Here is a 22,537-nt window from a genome sequence, read left to right as displayed (position 1 = left end):
TGAAATTATAACATTTTTTAAAAAAAATATTGTGAAAAATAAAAGGTTAATTTTTGAACAAATTTAGTATTTTTTTTTTTAAGAAAAATTATTATTTTTTAATATTGCCATATTTATCCTTATGCAAAAATATTATTTATCAGTATTAAAAGCATATTTATATTTAAAGGATTAGGTATTCACTTTTGTTGTTCAATGAATTGTGGAGCTTCAAAAATTATAAACCTTTTCCTATTATATTATATTATTTTCTTTTAATAAGTTATAGTAGATTGTATAAGAAATATCAAATATTTATTGATACATGTAATTATTATGTGTACAATGGTTACACCTATAGAATTTTTACCTTTTACCAAAGTTCAAGGTTTTGGACACTTTAAGACAGTTTAGTACAGTTTTATCCAGTTTAGGACAGTTTTACCCAGTTTAGGACAGTTTTACCCAGTTTAAGACAGTAAAACCCACGTGTCCTGTCCAAAACCAGTTTAGGACGTCCAAAACCCCAACCCTGGTTTAAATTACATTCATTAAGACAAAAAATAAGTTTCGTGCATGAAAAATAATATTTTATTTAAGAAATAAAATGGTGTGTATACGCACCATTGGCCAGATCAGCGAACAATTTGTTTAGATCAATGCTTATATTTTTAATGGAAGCATTCGAAGCATTTTGAATGCAAATGGACTTAGCATTTGATGCCTAAAGTAATCGTGAGGTTTTTACACACTTTACATCATCTGTTGGCTTTTTTTCCCATGCCCATTTATTGTATGTCCGATTCTTTCAGCCCGTACTTCTATTAGCAGAGCTGCGGATAATGGGCAACCTTTGTTTTAATGGGTAACTTGTAATGAACTTTCACCAGATAGATTGTTCCTGGATTCAAATTTTAACTGGGCAATAGCTATATAAGATTTGTAGACTATAAGTGATATTTTTGAGCTAGTTAAAATTCTATGTAGCTTCCAGAAATTTACTATAATGCTATCAATGATGTTTGTAAATAAAGGCCACCACCATTTCTTACCTTGAATCTTGATGCTGTATTTAGTTATGGTATTCTCATGTCGGTCTACACCTCCCATATGCTTATTATAATCCGAAATAACGTTGAGTTGTGAAATCACAACTTCTTTTCTTGATCCGCAATGGCTCAAGGTATAGAGCATTAGCCTTCTAATGAGGCAAACCTGGCTCGAATCCCTGTGATGGCTGGTTGATACAAATCCTCATCCCGCTGGCATTGACCACAGTGCTGACAAAATATCCTCAGTGGTAGATGGATCATGGGTTAGAGTCCTTTTGCAGTCAGACTAACCGTGGGAGGTTGTGGTTTTCCTCACCATGTAATGCAAATGCGGGTTAGTTCCATCAAAAAGTCCTCCACGAAGGCAAATTTCTCCCAGTGCTTGATCCAGGAATTCCCTTGTCTCCTGGGTTGGGTTCAAATTACAAGGCTGCGGAGTTGAACATTAGAAGTCGTAGACCCTAAAATTGGGTCTGCTGTTCAACAGCGGTTATATATGTATATATATATATATATATATATATATATATATATATATATATATATGAAGAAAAATTAAAAAAACTTCTTTACTTTCTTTGAGATTGTATCGTTTGGCATTTACAAGGGGCAAAATGGTACCGTTATTAGGAACAATTGTTACCACAGCATTGTCGCTCCATTTTATTGCACTTGTTTCTGTATCCTTGCTGAATGCAATATCGTAGGAACCATGATTTTTTTTCCTTTCATATTTGTGTAGTCATCCAATACACAACCACCTATGAGATTTTCTCGAGTTGCGCCGGATGCAAAGAAACCCTTTTCTTTCAAAATTTCAAACAAACTATAGGAAGAGAAAAAGTTATCATAACTTATATGGGTTAATAGAATGGGTTAATAGATAAATGGGTTAATAGATAATGGGTTAATAGATAAATACTTCATATAGTGAAGTTATTGAAATACAAAACTTTTACTTTTAGACATATGTGCCCATGAAAAAATGATGTAAATAATATTTATTACTAATAATATATTAATAAATAATATTTAAAAAGGTATTTCATTTGTAAGCATTATAAATCATATATTTGATTTTCTTGCAGGCTGGTGCTCTAACTTTAGATGAATATTTATGTTGGACTGTGGGCAATAATTTGTCTTTAGAATTCTTAAATATTCTCTTTCAGGTATTAACCTATAAATTCTCTTACTCATAATGACAGTTATGAATAACTTTTCTTTCTTTATATATTTTGATTTTTATTCATAGGTTTGCCATGTAATATTTGGACTTAGGCCATATACGAAAGAAGACGAAGGAGACATTATTAGGTAAGTTGACATTTTTTTAGAGGTTTTTAATGTCAATATTATCATTCAATGTGAATGCTTAAATTTTAATTAGAATTAATATTACAATACTGTGTTAGAATTCAAAAATACTTTGTGTTTAACAAGCTCAAAATACAGAAAAATGCTGCTTAAATCTGACCGGTCATTAAATCCGAACCCGAGATGAGCACTTAAATAGTACAGCTTGCCAAATTATTTTCAAATAATCTTTTATGAGAAATGTAAATATATTTATCTTACTGTGATAATTTAGCTTTCCAAAATTTGTTTCATATACTTTCGGTGTACTTTTTACTTCAATGCCCTTTCACTTTTCACGCCCTTCTGCATATAGTTTTATAAAACAGTTTTGATGACTTTTCAATATTTTAAGTAAAGTTTTTTTTTTTTCAGAGTTCCTCAATTCATTTGCTTTTTCTATCTCCTCTCTGGAAGAATGATTAGGAAACATATTTTATTATAATTACTCCATACTGAAAAATCTTTAATTATTTTAAATGATTATGGTGCACTTTGTATTATTTGTTTTCCAACTCATAAATGATTATTATTACGGTAGTTTATTCTCATTACTTTGGGACGTGATGGTTTTGATAACATTAACCGAGTCATAACGAGAAACAAATCATAAAATTAGATAAATCAACCAGTTTAAGCTACACATACTGATTTAAAAAATAAAACAAAAAAACTCACCCTATACTATGCATTTACCTGTACTATGCAGTGTTTATCCTATATTATGCATTATGTACTAATGCGTTGCATTTTTTTTTAAAGTATCAAAATTATACATAAATTAAAAATAAATAAATTGTTGATTGTCTGCAATTTTTTTGAAGCTCATTTATAAATTGTTCATAATTATGTATTTTAAAGTCATCAGAGAGGCATTGTAATCTGTGCTTCAATATTTCTTACAGCATTCCTCATTTCATCATGTGTTGATGGTGGTTCAACATTCAGGCATTTTTTATTTGACTCTTCAGATAATATGGTTTGTGAAAAAAATAAATCAAAACACTTATTAACATTAAACGATGTAATGATCAAACAGGGTTCCCACAGGTCAGGGAGAACAGGGAACACCTGGAATTGTCAGGGAACTTTATTTTAACTCCAAAAATCAGGGAAAGTTGCAATTTTTTGACAAAAACCTGGAATATTCCTATATCATACCTGGAAAATAACCAGTCTTAAAATTGTCAGTAGCAGTAATCAGTTACTGAAATTCGAGTTAAATGATTCTTACATCTAATACAATTATTTTTTATAAAATTTTACATTTTAGTCAAACTAAAATGTTCTCATACTCATTTAATAATTTTTTTTGCGCACAAAATCTAAAATATTTCATAAAACAAATAAAAGAATTAAAGTTTTCTGAGGAAAATATGGTCTCAATTTTCATTGAAATTTACCTGGTATACCTATAAAAGTCATGGAATTTTTTATCGCAAATTGACTGGGGAACCCTGTCAAAGAAAGTGATAATTTTAACATTCGAATTAATGGGAAAAATCCAGACCGATTGATTTTAATAACACAGCATTTCCACTGACTGGTGACTTTTTGAGCAAAATTATTTCCAAAAGTAACTATTTTTTAAAAAGGAGTGACTTTTTGAAGATTTAATTTACTATTTCCTTATATATTGTGTTATATAATATAATCAGCTATAGGTTTTTTGGTGCTTTTCCTAATTTGCGAGAAAAAAAATTTATTTTTTATGCTTATAGCTGCAATAATGGGTGAGTAAAGAAAATTAAAGTTTGAGGTTGTACAAACAAAGATATAAAGCTCATTTTTCCTTTTAGGGCTACTGCAATACAATTGACAGTTTTTTTGTTATGCTGTTAACCATGGCCAAAAAATCTCATAGTTGGCTGAGTTTCACGCAAATAATTGTTGTTTTGTTCATAGGTTTCCTTCTTGCATGATGTAGTTATAGTGTTTCTTCGATCTTTAAACTTGTCATGTTAACTTTGTTATGTACATTATTTTATTGAAAAGATGATGAATTTGTAAGTTTATAAGAGAAACTTAATACTTTAGATTCACTTTTATTTTCCTTGAATTACGATTCTGACATCTTGGGAAGCTTTCGACATACTTTTGGATGTAAAATCTAGTCTTCGCATTCCTCGAGCCCTACATCGACTAAATGTTATATACGATTAACAAAAATATCTTATGATTCATATTCCCTGGATTTAAACATCACATGTGGTCATTCGTATTCATGTGAATTAAGAATCAAACATTTCAATTCGTTTTCATGTGATTTACAAAGCAAGCTTTCCGATTCGTTTTCACTAGATTTAAAATATTGCATATTCACTCTTGAAAACGATCAGGTTCTAAGCTATTTTAGCAGGATTCCAAGCTCACAGATTTGTATATCCATATTTTATTGATGATGATAGAAAAATGATGTCACCTCATGTGTATCAATCCATGATGTGTGTCCTCCCACGAGAGGGCAGGCATAATGCAACTAAACTCATAACTGTATCTACTTTTCATTCATCTAATTCTGACATCATGTGCATTGTTTTTGTTTTCTAAGAATGTTGTATAAAACAATTTGTCTGTACTACACCTGCTCCCACTGTTTGGTTAATGTTATGTTGAAGTTTTCTCTGTCAATTCTGTAAATATCTGGTTCATATTATTTTTTTTCCGTGTCTATGACATAGCCAAAGGTCAATCAATGACGGCAAGACTCCTATTTCTCTCAGATTAGCACTCATTGCTGGACACTCAAAGATGTGGCATGGTGTCAGCTGTGTATCTGGGCAGTTTTCACAATTCCTATATACTTTCCTGCCCTCTCTGTCGATCTTCGTGCCTCTGTGGTGATTGGTTCTCAGCCTGGCTATAGTTTTTGTTGTGGATCTATCTGCATTTATATTACAAATCATGTGTTTCGTTGGAATTGATTTTTCTCTTAGTTTAAATTTAGCAATTGCATTTCCATCTTGGATGGAGACGTTACAGTCATTAATGTTGAGATTTCTGGCTTCCTTGGCTAATTTATCTGCATTTTCATTGCCTGCAATGTCAACGTGTGCTGGTATCCACTGAAGAGTACAGGTTCTGCCTAAGTCCTGAAGATCATGAAGCTTTGAAATGATTTCTTGGGTGATAGAAGAGTCCCCTTTTAAAATTGCTTGGAGGGCGGCCTTCGAGTTGCACAAGATAACAAGGCCCTTTGCTTGCTCAGAGGTAGGAAGGGCTTTATACATATTAAGGGCCTCCAAAATTGCCTGTAACTCACAGGTGAAGTTAGGGGCTATAGCGCCTGCTCCAAATTTACCTTGTTGAGGGTTTCATAATGTTTAAGTTTAATGTATTCATTTTGTAATTTGCAATTTAATGTTTTATCATTCTTCAAACACTTCTCTGTTCGTTAGAAATAACTACCATCAGTTAATTTTTGAATGCTTATGTTGATGGACTTAGTTTGGTTCTCAATCCACAATATTCACATTTTTAAGAATCGAGTGTTGCAATTAGTATTTTTTGCCGATTTTGAACAAAAATCGCGATTCATTTTCACGCAGTGACAGGAATCAATAAATATGCTTCCTAATAAGATTCATAAGGATTGCGATTTCTTTTGGAAGAAACCTACTTATTCCAGGACAATTGAACTTAAAATTTATTTTTTTTTAATTTTCTTTTAATTTTATTCATGATGTATTTTTATAAGTAGAATTTTTTTTTATTGAAGCAGTGGTTAAATTAGTAGATTGTAAATTAACCAAGTAAATGTTAAGAGCAAAAAACTCGAAGAAATTAAGTTTTAATTTTCTTGTAAATACAAGATCGAGACTAATCTAGTTATGTTTTAAGTTATCATATTAAGGGATGTGATTCTTCCGGGGATTCGTGGATTTCCGCTTTTCTTCAGATTTTTCCATTTTTCCCGCTAATTTCCGCTGAAATTTTTTTTTGCACAAGTTAACATATTTTATGAGGAATTAAATTTTCCGCGAAGCGAAAGTATTGAAGTCCTCATTCTTCCCTCAAACATTGATTTTCATATTTACCTGATTTAAAAGTTGAACGTTGCGATTCTTAATCAGACGATTTAAATGCCGTGCATTGCTATTCTTATTTACGAGATTTAAAAATCCAATGTCGCGATTTGTAATTACGAGCTTTTAAAACCCTATGTAGCAATTCGTTTTCACGCGAGTTTAAAATCGAATGTCGTGATTCATTTTTGCGGTTGTAATATCAAACATCAATTTTCCTATTTATACGTGCTTTAAAAATTAGACAATGGGATTCGTATTTGCACTATTTAAAAATTAAGCATCGTGATTCGTATTTACGTGGTCTAAAAACTACGCATCATGATTTGTATTTTCAAATTTTTTAAGTTCGATATAGAGTTTCATATTCACGTGATTTAAAAGCCTCATTTCGGGATTTATATTCTCTTAATTTAAAATCATGCTTGTGATTCATATTTATATATTCATGCAATTTTTAAATTAATCATCGGGATTTATAATCACATGGTTTACAAGTTTAAAAATTGCACTTTTTTGTCAAATTTTTGTATATATATATATATATATATATATATATATATATATATATATATATATATATATATATATATATTCATTCTTGAATTTTCTCTTTTTTACTTTCCAACTACTCTCATCCCTGCATATTGTATAGTTGTGTAACTTATTTTTAGTTGGTTTATTATAATAATTATTCAATAATAAGTAGTCAATATAAGTAGTTTCATAAGTAGGTCCAATTTATTATTGTTAGGGTTAATCTATGTGGATGAAAAACAGCATCTTAGTTATTTCCAGACATGTCATCTCTCCCACAATTACCGGGAGACTCCCGAATTTTGTGTTCTTCTCCCACCATTCAGAATAGATCCAAAATTTACCCCAATTGACAGGCAAACTCTAAATTACATGGTTTTCCCACAAAAGCAGACATTTTGTTTTTCTTTCTGCGCAAATTACATTCGTGTAACATTTCGTCCCCCTTCGTCGAACTACCGGGTGGCCGAGCTCTCGTCTCGGCTTTTTTATTCCACTCTTCAGCATTGTCCCTCACTTTCACACTCTTATTTGCCCCGCCCGTTGGAATCTTTTATCTTCACTCTCTTTTCCGGGCCGACGTCACGAGAGATACCAAACTCTCGGCAGAGCACGCCGACCGTCGAGACGTCCGTCGTTTCCGCCGCGGGAGACTCCGACTCTCGTGTCTCACGACGGATATCGTATCCTGCCGTTTTTAATACATTTTTAGTGCTTTTTTTCAATGGATAGCAACACCTTAAGTATTTTTTTTCAGAGCTCGGCAACAAACGGATGCATGCTTTTTCGTTCACTCGAACGACGTCTGTCTGCGGATCGCATACCGTTCTCTTCGATGGTCGCTTATACACGTGACCAAAAAATAGTTTTTAATGTCTAAGTCCAAACAAAAACGCACGATCCATTTTACAACTTCGAAACGTCGTTGGAGGTACAGGATTTTTCGCCAGCCATTTTAATTTCACTCAGCGTCATTCTCTCAGTGCTGAAACGCTGCACGCGTCGCCATCTAAACGACCCCCACTGCCACGAGTGTGTAAAAGCAAATTTATTCCTTATGATGCATAGAACTATTTTAAATAAATAAACAATTATGTTTTTTGTCTACGTTAACACTTCATTTTATATCCTAAAAATGAGTTTGCTTTATTGAAGATGAGAAGAAGTTTGTTTGAGATGCTTAGTTTTTTACTAAAAAAACTTTTTTTTTCCTAATTTAACTTTTAATTCTAAAAATAAACCATTGTGTTTAGTGTACTCTGACTGCCTTCACAAAAGAGCTCTCTAAGAGACATTCACAAATATTTTAAATATCTATTTTTGTGTTTTGTTCACATTTTTTGTTTTGATAGCCTCTTTATTTAACCTTTTCTGCATTGAGTGAGAAGGTTTGCCCGGTCACTGGGAGATGATTGAAGGGTCTCTCCTAAAGGTTTTCTTCGACACAAAGTCTACGGAAAAAATTCCGTACCTCCCGAAGGGTGGTAGCGAATAGAAGAGATCCTTACTCGGTGGTCGTCTTTCCAGGAGGTTTCATCGTATTTTTGAGGAAAATGGTAGTGAAAACCCTAGTCAACATGAGCAATGAATAACATGAACTATGATGACATGCCACGGGCACTACTGTATTTCCAATAGTTCATAATTTTAAAGTTTATTGAATGAACAAAAAATGGAGTACACTCTAATTCATTCGTGCTGTCGTACCGAGAGAAAACTCTGTGTGTCGTAACGAGCGCTTCTGTCATACGTGGGTTCGACGTGTCCCGGCTCAGGGAGCAGCGGCGTGGTTTTATTCTCGAGTTCTCACTCGCATGTGAGGACGATTTTTTTACGCAGATTTTCTTAAAGGTAAAAGCGATGATAGATAAACTTCATCTATGCGAGGATGAAATAAAAGTTCCATAATGACTTCGGCTAGAATGAGTGAACGACTGAGGCAATCACAAAAATATTAATTGGATCATCTAAAAAGTAATTCTGACTCTGCAAACATTTAAAGGATAGCTCGCTAGAAAAAATGGTGTTTTTTCTCATTTTTTAAAACTTATATTTTAATGAGTAACAATTTTGTTGCAAATTCTGATTGGTAACAGAAGAATTATTGAATCAATGTGATATATTGACCTTTTTTTTATTTGTCTACAATAAGATCAATTTAATTTTTAATATAATATAACAATATGGAAATTTTGAATGATGCATTTCAGTAATCATTTTTCAATGCTCTCGACATTGTGGTGAATCTGTGTTTTGATCTTTGTTCTTTTGCAGTGAATGCAATTGATTTTCTCTTGGTTTTTAAAATTCTGACAATACGGCGTCATGCACATCTTGAATAGTGTGTTTGAGTAATCACTCTTTAATGCACTCGATTTATGTCGATACCATAGTAAATTCGTGCAGTGTTTCTATCATTTTGTTGGCTATTTTGCTATAAATTTTCTTAATGTTTTTTTAATCCCTATATTCTTTATATATTATTATTACAAAATTTCAAAATTTTACACAAAATTTAATAAACTCATTTATTAGTAATTTTTTTAAGTGACGATTTCTTTCATCACCTTTTTCACAGTTATTGCTGATATCCATGTGATTTTTTTAAAATTCTGATATTTTTTTACGCCATTATTAAGAAGTGAAAAATTTAAATTGTGTTTTTGAGTAAATACTTTTTTATGTACTTGATTTGAGCTAAATACAGGTGGCGTTGTGATTTTTTTTCTCCCTTTGTCAGTGTTTGTAGTTAATTTTCACGTAATTTTTGAAAATTGTGATATTTTTACGATAGAAAAAATTCAAATTGCACATCTTAGTATTCACTATTTGACTTGAAAATTCTATCTTTGTTTTCAATCAATTTTTCAGCAGTTATCTTTTCTGATATTCATATATACTCTCAATATTTACAATGCAATGTTATTTATTACAACACGGGAATCTTGAAACCCCTAATCCAATTTTTCCTAATTGATCTCTTTTTTCAGTTATTGTTGTAGATTTCTCAGTTTTTAAAATATATATATATATATATATTTTTTCTGTAAATGCTATGATGATTTTATGATGATTTTTTTAATTCTTTTCTGTGTTGATAAGAATTTTTTTTTTCACTCTTTATTTAAATGTTACTTTTGTGTATAAAATTGTCTTTTTATATTTTATGTGCAAAAAAAAATTTTAAAATACACATTGAGGGAAAATGTCAGGTAATTTCTTTTTCCATCAATCCCATGTCTGTATTATTTTAAACTTTGTAATCTTCTATTTTACAGTAAATTTGTTGTTATTTCTTCATTAGATCTTGGATAGAAAGAGAAGAAAGAAGAGGAATGCAGGTTGGAAGCTTGTGGTATTTAATAGCAAGTGATTGGTGGATTTCTTGGAATGAATATGTAGATTATCAGGTAAAATATTTTGCTTATTAAAGAAGTAATATGGAATTAAAATTTTATTTGTAGAAAAAAAGATGGATTTTTTTTTACTACCAACAAATCTTTGAGCAGAATAGACCTCACAATCACAAAGTATGTGTTGTGATGTCTCTTCTTCAAGATGACAACCTCGACAAAGAGATTTGGATTCAATTCCCATTATGTATAGGTGTCTCCTGAGGATGCAGTGTCCAGTAAGAAGACCAATGATCTTCCTTAATCTGTTTCTATTAAGCTTTAAAAGCTCCTTTTGATGTATACTAGGACAGTTGCGATTCAGCTCCTTAGCTTGTCTCTGACCATCAGCAGAGCAGCGTGCCGTTGCTCATGGGTAATTTTGCCATAGAGCTTGAATATGGATGCCCTCAAAGAAGTGGGAGAAATTCCCAGTGCAGGTTCAGGGCCCCAGAAAATTGCATTAGAGCCAGCCTGGGCTGCTTCATCAGCTAGCTCATTTCCAAGAATACTCATATGTCCAGGTACCCAGTGCAGGTATACCCTGTTATGAGTAGATAGGTCACAAAGGACCGAAAAGCATTCCCACACTAGCAGAGAGGTGAATTTACACTTTGACAGTGATAGGAGAGCAACCTGACTGTCAGAACAGATGCGGATAGTCATATTTTAATATCCCCTGTCTAAACATATCTTGCAGCACAAGATAATGGCATAGACCTCAGCCTGAAAAACAGTGGCATAGCTTCCCACGGGAAAGTGAAGTTTGGTACCATCATTGGAGCAATAAATTCCTGCTCCTGATTTGAGACCAATCTTTGAACCATCAGTGTACCATATTAGACATTTGCCCTTAAGCCACCGAGGAGAATTAAGCCATTCATCTCTAGTGGGAGAATGGATCTTGAAAGGCTTGTGAAAAGCATATCTTAGTGACATATAGTCACTAGGCATAATAAAAGAGGGTTAAGAATTAAGTGTTAGACGATACAAGTCTCATTGTAAAGAATGTGAATGACGCAAATGTTTGCCACCCAGAGCTTGATATCAATACCAGCTGCCAAAGCACCCTTTCACAGAATAGGAATTGATTTACTGTGAAGCTTTACGAAGTCACTTCAAGGAAACAAATGGATTGTAATGTGCATTGACTATTTGACCAGATTTGTGACAACAAAATATCTCCCCGATGCTGAAGCTTTTGAGATGGAAAATTACTGCTTGAAAATATTCTGTTAAAGGGTGGCTTTCAAGAGTCCTAATCTCAGATCATGGAGCTGTCTTTCTCTTGAAGGTAGTAGCAAAATTATTTAGACTTCAAAAATATTGATCATCTTATTACAGCAGCTTACCATCCTTAAACAAATGATCTAACAGAGAAATTTAACAATACGTTGACTGATATGTTATTGATGTATGTTGATGTTAAGTAAAAAGACTAGGATAGTTAACTTTGATGTTACCTTTTGTCACTTTTGCCTATAACACCACTAAATAAGATACTAATAGCAAAAGAAGCAAGACAACTTGTTCGTCTGCGTGCAATGAATATTCAAGATTTAAGAGATTAAAAACAATATGATTCAAAACACTGATGACTGATTTATCCACTAGGAAAAGTTGTTTGTAATTTTAGGCCTTTTTGAAAGGTAGACTACTAAGAGTTTTCTGAAAAGTTATTGAATAAATATTTTGGATCTTATGGAATAAAGCGACAATTGTCTGAGGTTAACCTATGAGGTCAAAGACATTACATTTTCGACAAAGCGTAGAACTATGGATACCATTAAAGTGGCACATATGAAATCATATTATCATCCATCATGTCAATTAGAACCCTGTAAAAGTGAAAATTCTGGAGATAAATAAAATTACAGCTCAAAGAAACAACCTTTATCTCCATCTAAAAATGAGAGTAAGGTAGAGAACCAGGGTCCTATCAATAGTTCCTGTTTCAGAGTTTCCATTAAGTCACTATTTTCTCTAAGTAGGATGTTACGGTGTGTATCGGAGGAGAATGGCGGTGAAAGTCCTTGCTCTGGTGAGGCAGAGGTTATGAGTTCTATCCTTCCAAATGGAGGAAAATGTGTATATGTATATATATGTACAACAAGTATACATATATATACAACAAAATAAATAAATACAAAAAAAACACAAAGAAAATTAAGAAAAACAAAAAGTTTCATTTATTGTGCATAAGCTGCAAGTAAACAGAACTCATTAGAGAAGTTCAAAATGAAGATAAAAGAAAGAAAAATTACTGACATGAAAAAAGGGGGGGAGAGGAAAATAATAATAATAAAAAAAAAACAACTGGGGGGAAAAAAGGATAAAAATTTTTTTAAAAAATCCGGAAAATAAAAGATATAATCTTTTCATCAGCCCACACGATTATATCCGCAAAAAAGAGTACTTTCTGATATTGTATCAATATAGCCAAAGCAAAATATATTAATACAATAGTGTGAGGAGCACTCAAAAAATTCTTTTACAAAAATTACAACAAATAAAATAGAACACAATAAGTAAAAATAACACGTAAAAACAGAAAATAAAATAAAATAAAAAGAAAAAACAGAATAAAACAAATTCTATAAAGCGAGTAGCGAATTCAAATGTACTTACATGAGCAGGAAATTTTTCAAGAATGATTAAAAAAATATTTTCGTAACAAGATTGTCAGATTGCAAGATATGAAAACAAAAGCGCAAATTGAGTGTAACTGGAGGAGTTTTGTTTTAAAGTGCCGTTCTTACTGCATTGCTGAAGTGCGTTTGATTTGTTAGTTACCAAGGATGGGCCCGAAATGGATATGCGCAAGGTAATATTATACTGGATAATTTAAAGAAGTTGACCATAAATAATTTTAGAAAATAAATATTTATTTAAGAAAAAAATATAAAATAGAAAAGGGAAACATAAATTGCCTGTTTTGCACATAATTTTAACCACGGATTTGCCCGAAATGGATTTCCACATGATATTATATATATATATTTGTGTGTGTGTGTTTAAGCTTTTATTTATTGTTTAAATGCCTTCTATGACATAATCTCTTGTTCCTTATTTAATTGTATATAAGTTCTCAAGAAACACAGTTATCTTGATCTATGTATATTCAATAACTAGTCATCTCAATTCTGTTTCTTTCTATGGGACATTATTAATATAATGTATCTTTCTAGAATTCAGTGAAAAATGAGTCGGAGTAATGTTGAAAACTGATCATTCAGAGTTGATCAATTTCTGCTCTGCCATAATGAAATTGCCTCTTCTTTATTTAGGGACCACTGGCCAGTGGCTGCTGCACCCCCACTTACCCATCTGGTAGTCTGAAAAGAAACAGTAAGATGCAGCGTCGGGTAGATGGAAGTGTTGCACAAACTGACGATGGTAGTTCCAATGTTATTTTATCTAGCGTGACTAGTGTTGGTGATGAATCGTCGACCTCTTTGTCCGAGAGCATCAGCAGCATCTTGAGTTCTTTTAACAGTGACAGCAGTTCCAATGCGCTTTCCCCTGACTCTTTGGGTAATGGTGGAACATCTTTAGTGCGAACTAAAAGCAACACATTACAAGTATGTTAGTTTCTGGGATTTTAATAGTTGAAAGATATGTACTTGCTTCATCATTTTCTGACAATTTGTTTTGCATAGTATGCGGTACTGAAAGCAGGTTAGCCACAGAATAGAGAAATTGGGGAGCAGTGGGAAAATTTCGGAAATTTTATCAATCTGCAAAATGTCAGGGAATTTGATTAAGATACCCATAAAATCAGGCAAAGGGAATTCATTTGAGCTTGAGGTATCTATAAGTCCAGTATGTTTCCCAAAAGTAATAAGATCTTGTGTTTTTTTAAAACTTTCTTTTTCAACTCTTATAGCAAGAATAACTATTTTGTAATAAAATTTCCAAACTCAGGGATGCGATTTTTCCGCTTTTAAGCGGATCTCCGCTTTTTTTTTTAAAAAACTTTTGTCTCTCGAATTGCTGCCTTTCTATCGAAAACTCAGATTATCTAAAAGTTCTTTTTTTTTTTTAAATAAATATTTCGCTCTTTTAGAAAAGTCAGCCTTTGAAGTAAAATAATTATATTTATTTCCGATTTTCAAAGATAAAGAGAAAATTCATACTACATAGCTGCCAACCCTTCCACATTTTTACTTATTTTAGCTATTTTCTCCGTGCAGAAGATAAGATTTTCCTAATTTTTACCCGCACGCCAGGTTGCTCGTATTTTCGTAATTAAGATATCGCTGCTTCAAATGAGCCTTTTAGAAGTCCCAAGGCCGGAATCTGCTAAATTTCGATTCTTATTCACGCGATTTTGATATCAAACATAGCTTTTTGTATTTATGTAATTTAAAAATTGCTCATTATGATTCTTATTCACGCGATTTGAATATCGTAATTGCGATTCTTATTTCTGTGATTTAAAAATCCAATATCACAATTTGTATTTATACGTTTTTAAAAACCTATGTAGCGATTCGTATTCACGCTAGTTTGAAATCCAATGATTTGTTCATTCGGTTATAATATCAAGCATCGATTTTCATATTTATACGTGATTTTAAAATAAGGCATTGGGATTCTGCTCCACGATCTAAAAATTATGCATCGTGATTCGTATTTACACGATCTAAAAATTACACGTTGTGGTTCATATTTACACTGAATTATGAATTGCGATTTGTATTTACGTGATTTAAAAATTCTATAACGCAGTTTGTATTTTCTCATTTTTAAAATTGAATATCGAGTTTCATATTCACGTGATTTCAAAATCCATTATCATGATTCATATTCAAGCGATTTTTAAAATCAAGATCGCTATTTGCATTCACACGATTTTAAGATCAAGTTTCGCGATTCTTGTACGAAGTAAGTTTTTCTTTAATTAGTTACTGTAAATGTGACTGTTTTTCTATCGACAATTATTAGTATATATAGGCATATTCAAAACTAACATTCTGTGCTTGCAAAGAAGAATGTGACACAGGCAGGTAAAGAAAAAAAAATAATAGGATTTGTCAAAATATGTTTGAAGATGGGCTAACGACTAAATTAATCACCAATCTGTTTCCCCCCTCATTCACAAGCTGCAATATGAGCAATTTAACCTTTTTAAATGATTTTTTTGCTTGTTTTGTAAAACATGAAGCATTTGCAGCAAATTAAAAAAAAAGGAAAAAAAAGATATAGCAAACAAAAGCAATCACTTAAAAAGTGATTAAATTTTTTTTTTGGAAAAAGAGTTGATAAACTCAGCTCCAAAATTTAAAAAATAATGCTGCTGTCATTTATGCTATAAAATGCGAAATTCATGTGAGATGAAAAATAATTATCTAAATAGCTGCTGATTATTTATGTTCAGTATACAGCGTTTAACTTAACCCAGTGGTCAGAAAAACTACATTTTCTTTGTAGTTTACTACTGCTTTATTACGATTGTACTTAACTACTTTATTTTAAAATGTAGCGACTACAAACTACTTTTGAAATGTAGTCACTACTTCGCGCTACTTTTAGAAGACAAACTTAACTGAAGAACTTAATTTTCACCAATATTCAAAATGATTTTGAATAAAAAATTGGCTTGGTAAAATATGAGGAGATATTAAGAAGCTTTTATTCATGTTTACATGAAGTAGTTTTTTTATTCTAAAGCACTTTTTACGAATTTGCTCTTTTAACCTTCAAACTCTATGCTTTTCTCAACAGGAATTTAAGAAATGCTAGAAAATTATTAAATATTTCTGGTTTAGGTGATCAATGCTTTTTTATATCCTCCAAGAAATAAAGGTACAGTGCGAAAAACAAAAAATGGACCAACCTGAATAACTTTTGATCTAATGATCGGATTTTCACGTTCTAGGGCTCAATCTTAATGATTTGACGGGGTGACTTTGCTAATTACTTAATGCAGACCCCCGTGGCAGAAACACGGCGACACAGCGACATTGTCGCAGAAAGCGACTGAGTTTTTGCAGAAAGATTTTTTTTATTTGGGAAATAAAAATTTTTGGTTTGCCACAAACAAAAGTTCTCAAAAAAGATTCTGCAGAAACAGAAGCTGTTTTAATCCACCCCCCCCCAAAAAAAAAAACATTTTCTATAGAAACAAAAAATTTCTGCAGAAGCAATAATGGTTCTGCAAAGTTTTTTTCTTACAGAATTGTTTTAAATATTTTTTTTTCTAGCGTACCGCGGAAGGAGAAAACGCTCGTAATTATCCACTAATCTTCAACACAAACAGTTACTGGATAAAAAGGGGAGAATTTTTTTCCCCTTTATTAAATTATTTTTGGAAATTTGCCAACTTCGGCCTCTATGGCTGGCGCAGTAATTTGCTTTGTGTTTTCTTATGAGAACAGAGCATTTTATATTTTTTGCACTTATGTGGAAAATTTCATGCGTAAAAAGATTCTTTTTTTAAAAAATCATGTCTAGCAAAAAGGTTATTTGTTGCAATTGTGAAGCCACAGTAATTAAAACATTGAAAACTGATTTGTCAAGGCGGCATTCCGAAGAAGAAATAAGATGGAAGTCGACAACATTTAGCGATGTCAGAAATTTTTTTCTGGAAAGCGACAGGAAAAGAAGCTTCCCACGCTACTAATATTGAAAAAAAAAAGTTCTAGATTCGAATAAAATATTATTACTAGTAGCGATATCGATAGTAAGGATGAGACATTTCCAACAAATCAAGAAATTTTAGAAGCAGTCAAAGGTAAAAAGTAAAAAATAACTATATATATATTTTTTTTTCTTAAAGATAAAATGCCTATATCCTTTGAATTAAATCGTCGATTAAAAAAAAAAAAAAAAAAAAAAAAGCACTCGCAATCTAACGATAAATGAAATAAAGCCTGAAAGATATCTCACTATCTACGATTTTTTGGCATGCGAATGAAAACCAGATAGGTGGAAAATATTTACTGGTGAAACACTTTCAAACAGGTTTCCATACGCATGCGAAAAAAATCGCATCCAATGAGCATGGCTCTAATACCTATGTTTCAGTACTGATAAAGACTATTTCGTTTCGAGATTCGTTGAATAGACTTGATACAGTGCGAAATCACAAGCGCTGTGTATTTTTTTCGTTCTGAACTTCATCTGATCACGAAAAAAGTTTTATTTACCTCCTTTTATAAAAAAAAAATCTTTCAATAAGTCTGTACAATATTAATCGAATCTAATTAGTCTATAATTAATTAGATAAAATTAATTAGATGTAGAAAAAATTGAAACAAACATTGCTTTAATTTTTTTGCTTTTAGAATTCGGTTATAGTCAATTCTATTTTATTATTTTGATTACTCAACTTCAATATTAATTTTTTCACCTGATTTGTTTCTGTACCTGATATAACTACTATAATGAAACATTAAATCATACTGTTTTAAACTGCTTTAATAATTTAATTTTGATACTGTTTTAAACTGATACTTCAAATTCAGTTATCTTGTTTTATAAATTTAATCTTTTTGTCCATTCTTAGCTATTTCTAAAAGTTCTGTCTTATTACAGGTTCTGGGTAATCTTTATTTATGCTCTAGTAAGCATTTTTGTCTGCAAAACAATTTAAACTTATTAAGAAATGTAAGCTTATATTATGAAATTAAGAAAAAAAAGTCTACACAGTTTTATTCTATGCATGTAGACTTATTTTATAAACACGAATTTCATCTATTATTATAAATTCATTACACATACATTTATAACGATAAAAATATCTTGCAGAAAGATATTGGTTCTAGTTAGGTTTGTCGCAGAAAGTCAGAAAAAATTCTGCCACAGGGATGCAGACGATATTTCAAGTTGAAACATCATGCACAAAAACGTACTCTCTAGTTCTTGTGAAATCGAATTTTCAATTTCTCAGGAACAATTCGACCAATTTTTCTGAGCATCAAGCATAGATCTTATTAATGCTTGGCCACAGAGGCATTCTCACTGCATACGTTACGGGCCCGCAAAGGATTTGCATCAATCAGATTCGAAACTTTTTTTGCATTTGAACTTTATTTCTAACTAACATATAAAGTAGTTGCTAGGTATTGAAATAAACAGGGTTTTTTGTATCAAACTACACTACAGACTGTGGAAAAAAGTAGCGACTTTAGTAGTTTTGCTTCTGGTAGCGCACTTCATCTGACCACTGAAATTACCTTAACCAATCGAAACATATATGATAATGATAGATGTTTCTCAATTTAATGAAGGTAATAATTTTCTTTGATTTTTATCAAATTTAAATGGACTCATTGAAACAAAATAATAAAAAGCATGTTAATATATTCTAAGCCGACAGATCCCAACCTGTGTTATGCATGTGATGACCCAGTTGGAAAAACACATAATAATAATAGCTCCTGAAAAAAAGAGAATAAGTATTAGATTAAATGAAGACAAATGTCTCACAATCTTTTCTTTTTAACAAACAAATCTCAATTGAACTACTAATTTGTAACAAAGATGTCAATTTATGAAAAATAAAGTTTGGTAAAAACTTTCAGCTTATTTTTGTTTGATCTAGGATATGCAGCTGTGAAGGAGGATTACCAACGTTATTTTATTCTTTAAATATTAATTTTTTTTGCTAATAATATGCTTTGTTACATTAGCATATCCTCTTATGTTTTTGTTAAAAATAAATATTGTTATAATTTTAATTCTTTTAATTTGAAAGAGTATAACTGGATTTATTTAAACATGATATTAAGAGATAGAGCTTTATAAAATAAACTCTTAAATAACTGTATGTGTTTGTTTGAGTCATATTATTAATTTACTATTATTGCAAAAAACCAAGCAAACAATTTTTTTTCTGAGTGAGATATTAAATGGAAAGTTTAATCAAAGGAAAAAAATGGGAAACACATCTCGAAGGGGAAGTAAAACAACTTTATCATAAATCAAATTTAGAGTCATAAGGAAATTTATAATTTGAACATAAGTTTGGTAGTATTTTGGTGAATAATTATGACACTCAATTGAGTTAAATATTTTGTATCCTAATGATTTCATTCTTGGCCATTTTAAAACTTTTTCCATTTCATGTTTTTTGAAAAATTCATTAAAACTCAGACTGCTTTGTTCTGTTCATGCCCCAGTTCTTGTTATTCCACTTACGCAAATTAAACTGCAATAAACTTTGTTTTATTTTTCCATCTCCTAATTTTTGTGTCAGTTATAGGATGTAATGCCACAAATTATTCTCAACTCGTTTAATGATGCACTCCAGGGCTGATTTTTTTTTAAAGATTATCAAACGCTTCAGTAAAACAACTTTGTTTTCTGTCAATAAAGATAAACAGTGAAAGAGAATTGTTTTCGAGTAAATATTTTAGTAATAATGATCACCAAAACAAAACTATGACAGCATAATCAGAATCTTTTAAGAGCCAGGGCTTTATATGAAAAATGAGAAAGTAATTTAAAAAATGCTAAAAAAAATTTTTATATTTCTGTTACCATATAAAAAAATGTCATCATTATATACATTTTTAATAACTAGAGAAAATGGAAGCTATATATTAAGGCAAATATTAAATCTTTCTTTCTTGATATCGAATTTGAAAATAGTATTAATTTTTATAAAATCAATAAGGTTTGGTAAAAATTTAGCTCTAAAGATGTTTTTTTTCTCCAGCCTCCAGATCTTTTGAGGACGCCAAATCACTCTCCTAATGTGAATCGAAGGAATATGTCATATGTGCCACAACGTCCTACATCTATAGATAATACGTCTTTAATTGTACCGAATACTTTAAAAGTAATTATTTTCATGTTATTTTGCAAATTTTTTTTAACACTTATAAGTAATTGAGAAAATATATTGTCATTGTTTTTTTCTTTGAAAATATGTTTTGTATTGCATCTTTCTATAAACATTATTATCAAAATTATTGTTATTATTAATTTTCTTTATTGAATTACATGATGCATTAATTATCAATATCTCTCTCTCTCTCTCTCTCTCTCTCTCTCTCTCTCTCTCTCTCTCTATATATATATATATATATATATATATATATATATATATATATATATATATTAAACATATCAATTTGAATATCAATATTATTTTATATTTATTTTAGTTATATAAAGAATTCTAAACTTTTACCTTTAATTTTTAATTTATCTCTTCTGTAACAATTAATTTTATTATGTTACATAGTACTTTTAACTTTTCTGGTTAAATTTAGTAAAAGTTTTGAACAATAATAATTAAATGTTAAAAACTTTCAATAGACCAAATATATTTTAAAAATTATTATCCATAATAATAAACAGTTAATATTGATAAATTTTACTTCAATGTTCTCGTGGTTTCTAGTATTTTTATTGAATAATCAAATCACATGACAGGGTATCCGACTGGGCTGATCTTGAGAAAATCTCTTTATGCTAACAAATATTATATTAAAAAAAAAAATTATGGAATTCTTTTAAACTTTGCGTATAATTTTGCATAATGTTAGCTACATTTTGAAGTAAAAGCTAACGTCTAAGAATGAATTTGTTATTTTATGCTGCAGTTAGTAAGAATGTTTAGAATATTACTTTAAAAAATCAACATTGAACTACATATTTAGTTCTATTTTTAATTTTTTTTAAAGATTTTAATCCAAAACACAAGTATTATTGGTCTAGAATACAAATTTATTTTGGAATTTATGTGTTACAGTTTGTTGTAGAGCTGTTAGTATTGCATAAAAATTTTTTAGATTTCTGCTCAAATTTGCCATCATTTTGAAAAAAATATTTGACAAATTTGTAAAGTTTATTTTAGATTTATACTTTTAGTACCCCTATTTACCAAAAATCAAATTGAAATTTTAATTTAGGTTAGTAGCGTTTTTAAAAAATGCTTATAGGTGCTTCTTTTCGATTTTTGTTTTTAAAAGCTATTAAAACTGTTTTTTTCATTAAGTGTTTTTAAAAAGTGCTTTATTTTCTTTTTTCAAAAATAAAATATTTTTTCTTTACCATGTCAATTTTGTGGCCAGTGCAAAAAGTGGGGTTTTCATAATTCATTTAACCATTTCGGCATACCGTCAATCTGTAGTGTATGAAAGAACCAATTATTTTACCTGTTTGATGAAATATTTGCAGGTTTGCATGTGTGTATGTTGAGCTGGATTGGGTTTAAAGGATTCTTGCTCTATCATGTGCGACTATATTTTGCTAGAGATTCTCAATTACAGACTTCATTTTCACATGTTTGAATTGGAATTGAAAAATCTCTCAAATTTTTGCACGTCATGGAGACCAACTAAACAGTGCCACATTTTTTCCCTAATAGCAAAAGAAAATTTTATTCTTGTTAATTTTATCATTGGCCATTGTTTTCGCCAAGGGCAAGCCAATGACCTACTCGTGTTCTTCTATTTATTGATCAGTACTTGACTCGGGAATCATTCACTAATTGGGAACATATTTTCTCAGAGTAGTCTACATTCACGAGGCTTCATCATCTTAAAATTTCCCTTTTATACATTTAATTTAAAAAAAGTAAGAATTTAATAAGATTTTTACCTGAAGGCCATACGTTAATTGCATAAATTTTTTTAAACCTTTTATTGTATTTTATTACTTTTTCTTTTACTTATTACTTTTTATTAGTGTATTATTAATTTTAAGATTTCCAGTACTCTCAAGTTCTTTTTATTAAAAAACAATAATATTTAGAGGCAGGATTTTGAAAAAGTATGAAGTAAGGGGCTTTCTTTATTTAAAATGCAGTAAAAAATCATGTATTATTCAGATTTATCCTTCCAAAAAACTCTAAATAATCTCTTAGTAATTTGATTTAAAAATAATTGAAATAAAAAAATTCAGTAATCTCAGATTTGTTAAATATTATAAGTGTAGGGACCATATAATAGTTTACTTCTGACAAAAATGTTTAATTTCTTTACTCATTATTTGCATTTCAAAATTATTGAAAGTATTATTAATCATTTCATTAAGTAACAAATTTTAATAAAAATTTAATAAGGGCCATTCCCTAATTTACATTAGTAATATGAATTTATTATATAATATGAATTATAAGTTTTCTTAGTTTGCTTAATTCTTTACATATCTTTATAAATTTAGTATAATCAATAATATTATTCTTGTTAATGCTTTGCTGAATACACTTTTATAACAACTTTTATTTAAATCACTCAAT

At 30.5% G+C, this 22,537-nt stretch overlaps 1 protein-coding gene across 2 annotated transcripts in view; it reads left to right on the top strand.

The window, feature by feature from the left end:
* Usp32 (Ubiquitin specific protease 32) overlaps positions 1-22,537 on the top strand; it is a 115,965-nt gene that overhangs the window by 20,150 nt on the left and 73,278 nt on the right. Inside the window, exons 10-14 of one of the 2 annotated variants that reach the window (XM_043050112.3) lie at positions 2,120-2,203; positions 2,287-2,348; positions 10,254-10,359; positions 13,629-13,922; positions 20,006-20,128. In XM_043050112.3, the coding sequence (XP_042906046.2) occupies positions 2,120-2,203; positions 2,287-2,348; positions 10,254-10,359; positions 13,629-13,922; positions 20,006-20,128 (669 nt within the window). The remainder of the gene's footprint in view (positions 1-2,119; positions 2,204-2,286; positions 2,349-10,253; positions 10,360-13,628; positions 13,923-20,005; positions 20,129-22,537) is intronic. The other variant, XM_043050113.3, reaches the window with a different exon arrangement.

Source organism: Parasteatoda tepidariorum, chromosome 2 (assembly GCF_982258835.1).
Source record: "Parasteatoda tepidariorum strain Cologne lab strain chromosome 2, Ptep-v5.0, whole genome shotgun sequence".
In the NCBI taxonomy this organism is placed as follows: domain Eukaryota; kingdom Metazoa; phylum Arthropoda; class Arachnida; order Araneae; family Theridiidae; genus Parasteatoda; species Parasteatoda tepidariorum.
The sequence above is the reverse complement of the archived record's forward strand: the minus strand, read 5'-3'. Positions and strand labels throughout refer to the sequence as shown.